The sequence below is a fragment of the Pempheris klunzingeri genome, chromosome 5 (genome assembly GCF_042242105.1).
Source record: "Pempheris klunzingeri isolate RE-2024b chromosome 5, fPemKlu1.hap1, whole genome shotgun sequence".
In the NCBI taxonomy this organism is placed as follows: domain Eukaryota; kingdom Metazoa; phylum Chordata; class Actinopteri; order Acropomatiformes; family Pempheridae; genus Pempheris; species Pempheris klunzingeri.
The window spans coordinates 16,505,136-16,517,948 of NC_092016.1; the positions used below are offsets into that span (position 1 = coordinate 16,505,136).

General features: G+C 40.2%; 1 protein-coding gene across 1 annotated transcript; it reads right to left on the reverse strand.

The window, feature by feature from the left end:
• Nucleotides 1-330: 330 nt before the first annotated feature.
• On the reverse strand, nucleotides 331-11,038 carry LOC139201793 (uncharacterized). The gene is made up of 20 exons (XM_070831217.1): nucleotides 10,901-11,038; nucleotides 8,968-9,123; nucleotides 8,763-8,869; nucleotides 8,552-8,660; nucleotides 7,297-7,413; nucleotides 7,148-7,209; nucleotides 5,706-5,858; nucleotides 5,423-5,614; nucleotides 5,216-5,315; nucleotides 4,968-5,109; nucleotides 4,627-4,810; nucleotides 4,256-4,355; nucleotides 3,250-3,383; nucleotides 3,108-3,139; nucleotides 2,494-2,606; nucleotides 2,245-2,390; nucleotides 2,064-2,158; nucleotides 1,904-1,982; nucleotides 1,689-1,797; nucleotides 331-968 (listed from the first exon to the last, which is right to left on the reverse strand). Exons 1-20 carry the CDS (start codon nucleotides 10,971-10,973, stop codon nucleotides 895-897), a joined length of 2,277 nt encoding a protein of 758 aa, XP_070687318.1. The 5' UTR covers nucleotides 10,974-11,038; the 3' UTR covers nucleotides 331-894.
• Nucleotides 11,039-12,813: the final 1,775 nt, after the last annotated feature.

The following is a 12,813-nucleotide window of genomic DNA, read 5'->3' on the forward strand; positions in this document are numbered from 1 at the left end:
CATGATGCCCACTTTCACATTCAAAACTACACCTCAGTTACATTATATTTGACATGTTATGGCCTTATTTATAGCTTAAAGTGAAACAACAGCCTGCTTCAGTACATGCTTGGACTTGGTAAAAGTACTGCCTTGCTTGAGATTGAGATGTTTATATTTGCATCATTTTTGATGTTGATGAAAATTAACTGATCTCCCCTTTTTTCTGCATGTGGGTATGGTGTGCATGTCACTTCACTTGGGAGAAAAGGTGAATGTCTCCTCAAAGGCAATTCTGGCTGTAATGTACATGATGTTTTGTAATTCCTGTCTGTGCAAACAATAAAAACACAAGACAGCTGTTTTTTCGAACTGTTGTATTGATTGATGTTGTTATTGTTGCTCAGCACAGCCAGCCGTGCCACATTTTCCAACTACATGGGGCCAGTGTTTTATTTGAAACAATGACTCTGATGTCACTAGCTCGAGACATGCACCATTTTGGAGTTAAAGTATAGAAAACGTATTACAACAGTAGCTTAAACAAAATGGCATCAGTGCAGATATTTTACATTATAATACCCACTTGTATTGTAAAAATAATGCATTTCTTTCGTTCACCAGTTTACAAAAACCTTAAATTATGGTTCTATGCACACATAGTTCAGTATGTTAGCTGTCAAACTGTACATTTTACATGAGTAATAATATTTGTACAGTCCAAACAAGTACCTACCGGGGGTTAAAAGTTTTAGCATTTGTATAATTTATCAAACTGCATTAAAAACAAAATAAATATGTCAGGATTCACACGGTCATTTTAGCCAAATCCTGTCAGGATAAAGTCTCATTATCGGGGAGTGGTATTGAATTTGTTCTCCAGACTTAACAAAAGTGCAGCTTGGAAAGTCTCAGTCAGCAGCCTGCTGGAGATGGAGCGAAGTAATACAGAGCCAATAGAATAAGGTAGACGATCACCAGAGCTGTACCTGAGAGAGAAAAACAAGACGGCACAGGACACTGAATACGAGACTGACGTGTCATTGGAGCAAACTAAAGATCTCTGTTATACGATGATATTCTATCAAACCACAGTAATAGAACTATATTATAATTATATGGCAGTCCATCACAGTGGAGGTTTTTTAGTCAGTGTTAATATTTTATAATCCTGAAATTCTGATGTACCCAGGGACTGTTGTTACAGGAGTGTTTGGCAGGATTACAGTTATCTGGATAACTTTGCTGAATCAGTGTTCTGGGTTTTATTCAGTGAAGTCATCCAGATAAATGACTAAACCTAAATGCAACAAACTATCACACTTACATCTATAACAATGTTGACAAAAACTAAAAAAAAAAAGGAAACCAAACGTAAACTGTGATGGTTCTTCAGCAGGTTGGTTTGAAATGGAAAACAATGTCAGGGATTCCATATAAAAGCTTTTGGTGAGCTTTAAAACTGGTCAGCAGGAAGGCAAGATCAATTAACTCTGTAATGAGGAACCACCAGTGAGGACCTCTATAGAATGTCATGAGGGTCACTCCTCACTTTTCATAGTGTGTGTCACAAGAGGGCAGCACGTGAAGCAGTGAGGATGGTTTAGAGCTTTCTGGATGCTTCCAAAGACGTCATAATTTGAAGATGAATTCGTTTCTATTGAAAATGGTGTTCTAGCTCTAATTACACGGCAAAGGTCTGAACCTACCCTGAAAATAATCAGACTTTCCATCCATGAAGATGTAGTTGACAAGAATCACACTGAAGATACTGGCCCACAGGTGCAGGTCACTGAATATCAGCACAAATCCCACATCCTGTCCAAAGCAGAGATGGTGTTTGATTACAGAGGCCTATAAAACAGCAGACAGCTGGCATCTATATGAATGAATCAATGATCAAAATGTGGAGAAAGTGTCTTACATAGAAGGCATTAAACAAGACCAGAATTGGGATCTGTAGCATGCAGACCTGAACAGCAATACAGATTCCCACCTCCAAGCTGGAAAAAGACAAATCATTCAGACACAGATATCACATTTTAAAAAGGTCTTTTTAAAAAAAAATAAAGACTGGGATTCACCTCAGGCTGATGTTGTTTTGGAGTGCAAACTGGATCCCATTAACAATCTCTGGGATCTCTGGAATCATAGCGAGAACTGTCACTCCAATGAAATACTAGAGAAAGAAAGAGAAACGTGAGCACAGCTGAAGGAGACACTCAAATAAAAACTGCCAGAGCACGCTCAGATGCATGTCCTGACCTGAGAGACGTCGGGCTGGTTCAGTATGGGCTGGATGTGCTCGGTGGCGAGATCGGCACAAGCAGACGTGAGTACTGTGGCCAGGATGAGGATAAGCAGAGACCTCCACCGTGACCAGTGGACCACGGCCCCGTGGTGGCCTGTCACTGCACGGACAAAGAGAGAGATCACAGTGTGGTGTGTTAGTATAATGCAAGGTAGAGCTTTGTGTTCGCCGTTAACTGTGATCCATGAGAGGCAGAGTCGTACCCTGTCCCTCTCCAACATGAATGTCATAAATGTGGGCGTGCGTCTTCAGTGTGAATATCAGACCAATGATGTAGGCAAGTGGCAGGAGGGCAGACACTGTGTACACCAGCGGCCTGACGACAAGAACACACAATAAGTGAGAGGGAAGAAAAATAAAGAGCTTACTGAGTTATTTTAGAAACTCAAAGGACCATATGGTGACGTAACAGGATTTAGCTTCTTGGTCTAGTTTTAGAATAATTTATCTCCTTCCAGGCAGATATCGTTTTGCATTTGTTTCACTTGTATCAAAACCAAATTAAAGAGAAAAGTGTTGAAAACTTTCGTTGGTGCATTCAGTTCCCAAAATCTGAGACTTTAGAGTCTGTTGCCGAAAATTAGATCAAGACAAATAACCACCAAACATGGACATTGTGGAAAGATTAACTGTTCCTTAAGGACTAAGCTTCCTCAAATGCACCAACATGAACATTTTTCAAATGAGCTTCTGCTCACAGAATAGTGACTTCAGTCCACACCTACGACCAAAGACTAAAACATACAACACAGTATGGTCCTTTAATTCCTGTATGTTACAGTCAGTTTATAAATGAAAAGAAAGTAGAATTTCTTACTCAACATGGCTGTGGAAGAGTGTGCCATTGTTCTGTTAAAAACAACATGACACATTTTACATAACAGTGTATGTGAGTCACATAAGGCTTGTTAGCATGAGACTTGAAGGTTTGGGAGTTCCTCCGAGCTAATGATGCTGACCAGGTCGTAGTGGCAGTGGTGGCAGATAAATGGTCCGCTGCTGTTGCTCGTGCCGTTTCCCCCGGTGGAGTTGGTGCAGGCATCGCACACCAGACTCCCGTAAGCCTTGGAGAACAGCGTGGGGGCAAACACACCTGCCAGGGCGACAAATCAGCCAGTGTATAACATTTAGGTGATGCTTTTACATTGCATTTGATTTCAGTTTTGCCAAACAGAAATGAGAGTGTGCCAAACTCTTGTACAGCTGGATCCGTTGCTGCTTAGTATTTCCATGTTAGATTGTTACATTTGGAACTGAATATTTGACTTGAACTGTATGAACTTAAGCATTTTTGATATCATTCACATATTCTTTTCTTTATCTGTAGAATATTTCTGGACGTGTGACTATTCCTACAGACAAGTGCAATGGTTCTAAGGTCAAGTGGCCTTAAAAAGAATAAATGTCAAGTCCAGTTCATAGATACAGTACTGTAGTGTTATTAGAGTATATAGTATAGTCACAGAGTTCACAAGGGGTTCACTCCCAGTACAGAACAGGATGTCTCATGTTAGCTACTGCGTGGTGCTGTCTTCTTAGATTTATCACACATCTAAAAGATGGACCTATTATAGGAACTGGACACTGGACTGATGATTCAGTATGCATTTCTCATTTATTTGTGTTAAATGTAAAAAAATGCTGAAAATAGCAGCTACAAAGCAGAAAACAACTAGAGCTGTAACATGCTGCCTGCAAGTGTCACAAGTGTTGACATTTTAGCAGCATATTATTTCTTTGTCTTAAGGTGGCAGAAACAGCACGTTGCTGCTAGTCGAACATGTCTGAGCTTCTCCTAGGGGAGAAACTGCAGCACACTCAAAGTAAATGATTGTAAACGAAAATGTTTTGTTATTTTAATTTCTCAAAAAGTTCTGTAACTTTTTTGTTGTTACAACCACCTGTGTCTGGCTCATCTAAAAATGATGGCATGAATAACATATGTGTGGGGTTTCAAATACTTGCCTCCTACAGAGATGAAAAGCAATGCAGAGCTCACTCCTGTGGATCGACTGTTGAATGTTTGCTCACTGTGTCTCAGCCCTCCGATTATCATGCAGATTCCCTGAGGATCAGACAAAGCATTCATATTGTCCACTGTGATGTTACTGATTCACTAATGTAACGTAGAACCTCAGTGAGTGTACGGATTGAAATCACACAGAATGATAAGGAAGAAGATTTTTTTTCCAACAGTTGGTGAGGCAAAATTATTTTAAAAGGCAAGGAGCAATTTGGCGGGCTACAAATTAAAACAGCCACTAATTTTAAACATTTGAATGCTTTTCACTCATGTTAAAAGCTGTAAAATGCAACGTAAATGCAGGTGGGCTCACAGGAATGAAGAGGATGCATCCGAGCAGCGTGCCAGTCAGCGCCGCTTTAACAACCTCCTGCAGACACGGGTTGGCTGCCTGGTGACCTCTGAGCAGGGCTGTGATGTAAAAGGTCAACTCTGTGATGGAGCCGAAGCTGGCGTTCACCACTGCACCCACTGCAAAGTTACTCTGGGCCGAGATACTGCAAGCGCCAAAAATGATCGAAAATTAATTAATCAGGAGCACTTTTTTTCTTCTGACATTTGTGGTACAGTAGATGTGTAAGGCAACGTCACATTTCTTTTATTTGGCCTAAAATCACTTTAAAAGTGTGTTTTAAGGTTATGAGGACAGCTCACCTGGCAATGCCCATACCAATATAATAAGACAGAGGTATGATGGAGCCGATTGCTATGGTGAACTTGACATTGGAGCTGGCGTACTGGTTTTCTCGGTCAACATATCCAATTACCATGGCAAATATTACTAGAGGGAAGAGGTCTGAGATGGGGTTAAAGATGATAACCAGTCTCTATACGATACACAATGCCACACCCACACATATTGGTACGAACACACAGGCTTCACATATACTGGTAAAGGATACTGACAGCGAACACATTGATCCCATCAACAGTATACTTGTAGTAGTACCAGTTTACAGCATGGTAGCAGCACAGCAGCGCTCTGGTCTCGTAGCCTTGATGCTGAAGGTTATGTCAAACAAAGACACTAAGTGAGCATAAAACCAGCAGCGGATAATCACCCAGGGGTTTATGTGCTGTGGATGATAAACACTAAATCTCTGACTTGCCTTCCTCTGTGAGCAGGAGGAGACGGAGACATCCTCGGGAGGCAAGAGGAGAATGACGCCAAGGGTCCGGGCGTTCATCTTGGAAACAGGGATGGTGAAAACCAGGATCCAGGAGAAGAAGCAGGCCAGCAAGTGGGTGACAACCAGAGGAGGATATCCCAGCAGCAGCCACACATAGGTGGAGAAACGGCGCTACACAACAAGAAGACCACTCAGAGTAGCTGCCTTGTCATATATAAAGATGCTCATGTATTGTCTATATGTTCTGAATGTGTATTGTTACCCAGTAGGGACTGCGCAGAGGTCTTCCTGGTAACTCTGGGACTGGCACCTCTGTGGGTGAAGGCAGCAGAACTGGTGAGTTATCTTCTGTCCCCTCAATATTGCACTCACAGTCTGGTGCTTGTTCACAGCATCTCCTCAAAGTATTTCCAATCTGGGGACAAACAACCACAGGAAAGTGTTATTTCTACACTCATTAAAGCACCAACATTACATTTACAATTACAAGTAAGGCTGCAACTAACAATTATTTTCAGCATTGACTGATCTGTTTAATGTATGAAACAGTAGAAAAAAATCCCCAACATAACTTCTCAGAGCTAAATTTTCACATTTAAGGAACTGAAAGCCATGGATCGTTGGCATTTTTGCTTGATAAATATCTCAAATTAGTAATCAATTGTCAAATGTGTTCATTTCCACAATAAAAGGAACTCAGATACATGTGAACAGTAATAGAGATAAAAATTGAGGTAAAATGAAAATCATACCAAAGAAACTAGTGTAATGATGTTTTTCAAGGGGAAGATTTTAATGGAATTTTAAGAACAGAAATATAATTGCAGGCTGCTTCAAAGGTTATAGAGGGCATTAATGTGAATGCTATCTGCTGAAATGCTGACAGTCAGATTAGGAAATAATAGCTTGGTTTACAGCTCGAGGGTGTAGACGAAAATTTCAGAAATGTGAGCCGCTGCTGACTGAGCTTTTTGTATGTCACAGGTAATTTATAAAAATCCCCTAATTTCCAAAGAAACCAGTGAAGGGAAGCAAAAAGTAGCAATGATACCTTTTGACTTCTATTAGAAATCCAGGAGCTGTTTACACATACAGTATACAGTAGTCCCGTTCTCAGAAACAATTGAGAAACAACAGCGTGAATATAAACAGTCTACTAAAGAGGTTATGCAGTAGTGTGATACAAAATACTGCTATTATGATTCTGCTATACAATACACTTTTTGGGTTTAAATGAGAAACATTTCCCAGCACCAAACACCTCCATCACAGTGCCGTCCTCCATCACAGAGTGGCTGAAAATGTAGGTTGGTGTGTTTATGTTTCTGTGGAGGATCTTCTGCACCTTATGAAGTAACAACTGGGTCACTGGTATTGACTCAAATTGACATCATTATTCCAAATCTTCCTTGTCTCTAATCCCTAGCATGAAATAAAAAGTCTTCACTGAGCAGAATAGCATTGATGGGAATTTGTTAAAATGCGTTCAGGGCCTTCCTCACCAATGTATTGCAGTAGCAAGTTGCAGCATCTGTACTGTGGAGTGTTGCAGACTTGTGGCGATATTCAGGAAAAGCAACACCTCAGCTTTTGTGCCCACAAGTCAGTGAGAGACTATGAGGAAACTGGGTATCTTCCTCATTTCAGTTAGTAGAAAAAGGAAAAGAGACAACAGGAGGAACATTAGCTGAACCCAAACAGTACCTCGTGCACCGACTTGCCGAACGGCCACAGGAAGTAGCAGGACAGCTTCCAGCAAAGCTTGCCTGAGGACCGGGAGAGAAACGTGAATGAGGACGGTATCTGATCAATAATAAACAATATCATTAATCTCTGCTGAGCGGCTCGCCTACCGTACGGTACGCCGGTGATGGTGATGAACATAAGTATGCTGACCAGGAAATACGCCAGAGAGACCCACCAACCAAAGAGAAACACGTACACTACATTTCCACATGAGATGAGATGACCTGACGAGGAGGACGAGATCTTTAGTGAAAGACGAACAAAGACCTATCCCCCAGCAACACGGACTGACAATTTGTCTCCACATCATTTATATATATATATATTTATATATATTTATATATTTTTTTAATTTTATGTATGTATGTGTGTATATATATATACACACACATATATACACACACACACACACATATATATATATATATACACACACACACACACACACACACACACAGTACAGACCAAAAGTTTGGACACACCTTCTCATTCAATGCGTTTTCTTTATTTTCATGACTATTTACATTGTAGATTCTCACTGAAGGCATCAAAACTATGAATGAACACGTGTGGAATTATGTACTTAACAAAAAAGTGTGAAATAACTGAAAACATGTCTTATATTCTAGTTTCTTCAAAGTAGCCACCCTTTGCTCTGATTACTGCTTTGCACACTCTTGGCATTCTCTTGATGAGCTTTTTTGTTAGGTACATAATTCCACGTGTTCATTCATAGTTTTGATGCCTTCAGTGAGAATCTACAATGTAAATAGTCATGAAAATAAAGAAAACGCATTGAATGAGAAGGTGTGTCCAAACTTTTGGCCTGTACTGTATATATAAGGCTAATGTCGGTTTATTACAACTTGGAACTTATTTTTGTAGTTTTGGCCATGATTTCTCTCAGTAATGATAATATTAACATCATCAAGGTAAAGATCTGGGAACACAGAAGCATCTCTAAAAACTGTAAAGTCAGTAATGTGGCATGACAATAATCATGACATCAACTTTAGCCACTTATTTGGAAGAGAAAGCAAAAGAGCACAGTAAGATTATTACCCCAACTATCCTTTGTAAATGTCCATCACAGTTTACAGACTGACTTCTTTGTCTCAGCTTAGACAAGCCATTCTTGCCTTGGTTGTGCGTACAGTGTTTCTGATCACTGAGGGATCACTTGTGACATTTTCAGCTCCAAATAAAGTTAGTCACTAATCTGGATGTAAAGAAGTGTGTTCCTTAACAGTCAAAAGACAGACAATGGCCACATCTGAGGAAATTAGGGCCCAAGTTGTAATCAACCTGAATTATCTTTCAACACAAACCTGACACACACTGAAGGAGCATGGTAACCTGTACCTGAATGTGGTTTAATGATGTTCAGTTCAGAGTAGAGCTCTTTGACAACCTCTGACCTGCCCTCAAATGGGCGCTCTGTCACATGGCTCTTCCATTTTCTAAAACCAAACTGACACACACACACACACACAGTTTGAGGAATGAACCTGTCGAGCTACACTCGGACCATTTTTAATTTGCGTGAGAAAACATTTGCCCTTAGACATCTCACCCGGTAGTTGTTGACCAGTTTGTTGGCTTCCACCTCGTTCTCCGCTCTGATGGTTCTCTTGCTCGGGATCTCCACCCAGCTGTCATCACACACATGATGGCTCGGACCTAAAATGACAACCAACAAGTTGACAAATAAATGTTTGAAAACACATCAGCAAGGCTGTAAAAAAAAAAAATCGAAATAAGTTGGTACTGATACTCACATGCATGTGGAAACGTGCATTTTGTTGTGCACAGGGCCGGGCACACAGAGTGGTGAGAAGGAGTGCATGTGTTCGTCAAATTAGGTTGTGGACCAAGTCGGTCACCAATCTGTTCTTGACTGTAACCTGACTGGGGATCATGCTCCCATGAAGGATCTGCAATAAACAGCAAGAAAATAATCTCACTGAGAGAACCAACAAAGACAGTATGTACAAAAACTATAATAATCAATAAGGAGACATAATTGTGCCTAAACCTGTGACTTCTGAGAGTGTTGTTCAATCATATAGTTAAATGTTACCTTTATAAAATTAATTTGCTAGCACAGTTTTCATTTAAAGATCTCCTCCAGACACATTTTAAGACATAAGAAGAAATCTGCTTTATATCTGATTATCCATTAAAAAGTTTTATTACTTTGTCATAACTTTATATCAGCTTCCTCTCCCTCATTTAAAACTCCATCATTTCTGTAACTGTTTCCAAGTCACATGTGTTTTAGTTGCATACTGGACCACAACTGCCTTTCAAACTAGTTGTGATTGTGTGTAAGTCAGATTTAAGAAGCAAGTGGAGGGATGCGTTGAAGATTTAAAGGAGAGACAATAAAATATCGGAGAAATCTCAGATATTTTATTGTCAACCCAACACCCAACACAAGACAACATCCACGTCCACGTGCACTGACTTCAGTAGCAGGACCATCACACATGTGATGTTAATGTGTTGGGAATTTATCGAGTGCACTATAACTTTCCCTCAAACAAAAAGTTTCCATCCATCTTTAACTGATTACTGCCTCCGACAGCCTGACAACAGCTGGATTTGTTCTGCGGGGAAACCAAAGGCATGACTGCAATTAAGTAAAAGATACAGGCTTAATGAATGAGTAAATACTGGCAAACCACTGGCATCATGGGACAGGCCTGCACAATAATCTGAACTTCCTCTTTTTAAGCCATTCAAAATGGTGCCTTCACACACTTTAAGTAGAGTCTTGTTTTGATTCCTCTTTCCGCTTTTAAATTTGCTTCCTGAATCTGAGAAAAGAACTTAAAAGAAACCAGTGAGTGTTGGCAATTGTGCACAGGCAGAGCGGGTTTGGCAGCTTTAGTTTAATTCGCAACTTTTGGCGTAATTTTTTTCAGTGTAGAAGTAAAAGACACTCAAGTTTAGAATGAATGCAAAATCTATAAAAATAAATAAGTCAAAAACGAATTTTTTTCTGACAGCTGATCTCTCAAAGGTAGCCCTCTAGCCACAATCCATTGGTTTAACGGCCCTTTTGTTCCTTTGTTTTCAATTTTGTTTTCATGAATGCACACTTGGTAACTTGCCCACATTAATTTTATCGTCAGACACGTTGCTGCTGTGGAGTGATGGCAAAAGTCTGGGCAATGGGCCATTTATCAATTAGATAACTGACTATTTTTATAATCAATTTATGCTGTTTATCTGGTAAAATTGTCAAACAAGCAATCAATCATTAGCTGAAGCCCCAGACAGCTACAGGGTCTTTGTCAGCAGACCCAACTAAATAAACACACATTTTCAATGTCACATCACACTTACGGGGGAAGGGGACGCACACACACACACAGAGACACACACACACAGACAGACACACACAGACAGACACACACAGACAGACACACACACACACACACACACACACACAGACAGAGACACACACACACAGACACACACACACACACACACACACACACACACACACACACACACACACACATCGTAATCGATACTACATGGCTGACAGGCTACAGCCCTGTCAATACCGAGCTGGCTGCCTCAACTCTCTTCTCACTGGTATCGGGGTAAATGAGCCCCACGGTGTCTGCAGACAGATTTAAAATGGAGAATGTGTTGACAGTCGGCTTGTTACAAATAAAGTTTTCCTCATCAGCCGCTCACCGTGTGCGTGCTCAGCCGGCCTCCTCCTCCGGCTGCTCGTGTCTGAGCCGCTGAGGCCGGACGACAGAGACATCTCCGCCGGTAAACACACCTCACCGTCCGGACTGAGTCAGCTGCTGTCACCCGCTCCGCTCCCGGCTGCACGGACGACGCACTGAAGTCAAGGAGAATTAAGCCGCTTGGAATTGTGGGAAATGGAGGCCGCCGCGGTTGAGCTCGTTAAAGAGAAAACCGACCCTAAAATCTGATGTAAACCCAACACTACTGCCGTTAAAAATGTGTTTTATTTCTCGCCTATGGTTATAGAATAGAAATACTCAATCATATGTCAAGGTCCTACATATTATATGCATATTGTAATATATGTTAAATAAATATGTATGATATATTTGTGGGTCACTTTTTTATATTATGCATTGATGTGTACGGGATTTTTAAATATTTCAGCTGCATGTGGACAATTTAAACTACTTCCATACTGTTGGGGGGTTTAAACTATTACAAGGCATCATTTTATACAGGCTGGTCAAATGTTTTGCATGCAAACTATAAATCTACAGTGTACTGTCAAATACATGTTGTACATGTATCTTTAGCATTGTGTGTATTTTGGATTTGCATCTCAATCAATTAATCAATCTCTATTTATATAGCGCCAATTCATAACACAAGAGCAGGTCTAGACCAAACTCTTTAATCAAGACTTAGACTTAGACTTCTTTTATTGATCCTCCATAGGGGGAAATTTACACGTTACAGCAGCAACAATAGACAAGAAAGAGTGAATAAAAGCAACATCGGAAAATAAAGCAATAGCAAAATAAATATGTGTTGTGATGATAAATAAATATTTACACTATGGAATATTTACATTACGGAATATTTATACTATGTATCATAAAATAAAATGTGAAATGTACAAGTATGGACAGGAATATCAAGGAGTGGAATGATATGAATGGAAAAACAGTGTGTTAACATCAGCCAGTGATGCTGCTGTTAAAGAGTCTGATGGCTGATGGGAGAAATGACCTGTGGTAGCGTTCCTTCTTGCAGGGTGGGTGCCTCAGCCTGCTGCTGAAGGAGCTGCTGAGGGCCCCCACAGTCCCGTGCAGGGGGTGAAAGGGGTTGTCCATGATGGACTTGAGTTTTGTTAGTGTCCTCCTCTCACCCACCTCCTCTATGGAGTCCAGGGAGCAGTCCAGGACAGAAGCGGCCCTCCTGACCAGCCTGTTCAGTCTCTTTCTGTCCCTCTCCGTGCTCCCTCCTCCCCAGCGAGAGAGAGACCCAACGATTAAGGAATTCAAAATTAAGGATTCAAGAATCCCCACATGAGTTTGGGGATTCATCTAACTGTTAAGCAGTATCTACTTATATATTTATTTACTCACCGTTAATCTGTTACATTTCTGGCATTGTGTTGGCTACATTTGGTTTTTGCACCTTACTAATAATCTTCAACTCTTAATATTTGATTTACTTATTTTATGAGTGTCTTTAAGCACAGAGTAAATGCAGTTTCTTTTCATTTATAGGCCACAGTCAGTGTCATAAACACAGATAACCTTTCCCAGAACCTGGAAATCAGTATAAAGAGCATCAAGGGTTGAATTTGAAATTGTCATCAGATGACAATTTTTACAGTCTACTGATGCAGGAATTAAATTAAATCTTTGCCCTTATGCAGGTGTCATTAGCTGTCCATATATTTACCCTCATTCTATAGAATAAATTCATTGTTATTTTCCATAAATGACTCTTGAAACTCATTAAGAAAAGACAGTAACAGGAAAACTCACATAAATGAATAAAAGAAGACCTTTCATGAAATTAAAAAAAGAAACATTTTCATTCATACTTTGCAGAAAAATGTGAAGACTTTTACTTTTTGACTTTCCAAATTTTTGCCCTGT

Bases quoted from the DNA above. Each gene is read 5' to 3' on its own strand.
- LOC139201793 (XM_070831217.1), bottom strand. From the start codon at position 10,973: ATGTCTCTGTCGTCCGGCCTCAGCGGCTCAGACACGAGCAGCCGGAGG. The intron at 8,870-8,967 runs GTGAGTATCAGT...TTGTCATTTTAG, and splicing joins ATGCACGTTTCCACATGCAT to GTCCGAGCCATCATGTGTGT. The intron at 5,110-5,215 runs GTATCCTTTACC...ACCCCATCTCAG, and splicing joins GATCAATGTGTTCGCTGTCA to ACCTCTTCCCTCTAGTAATA.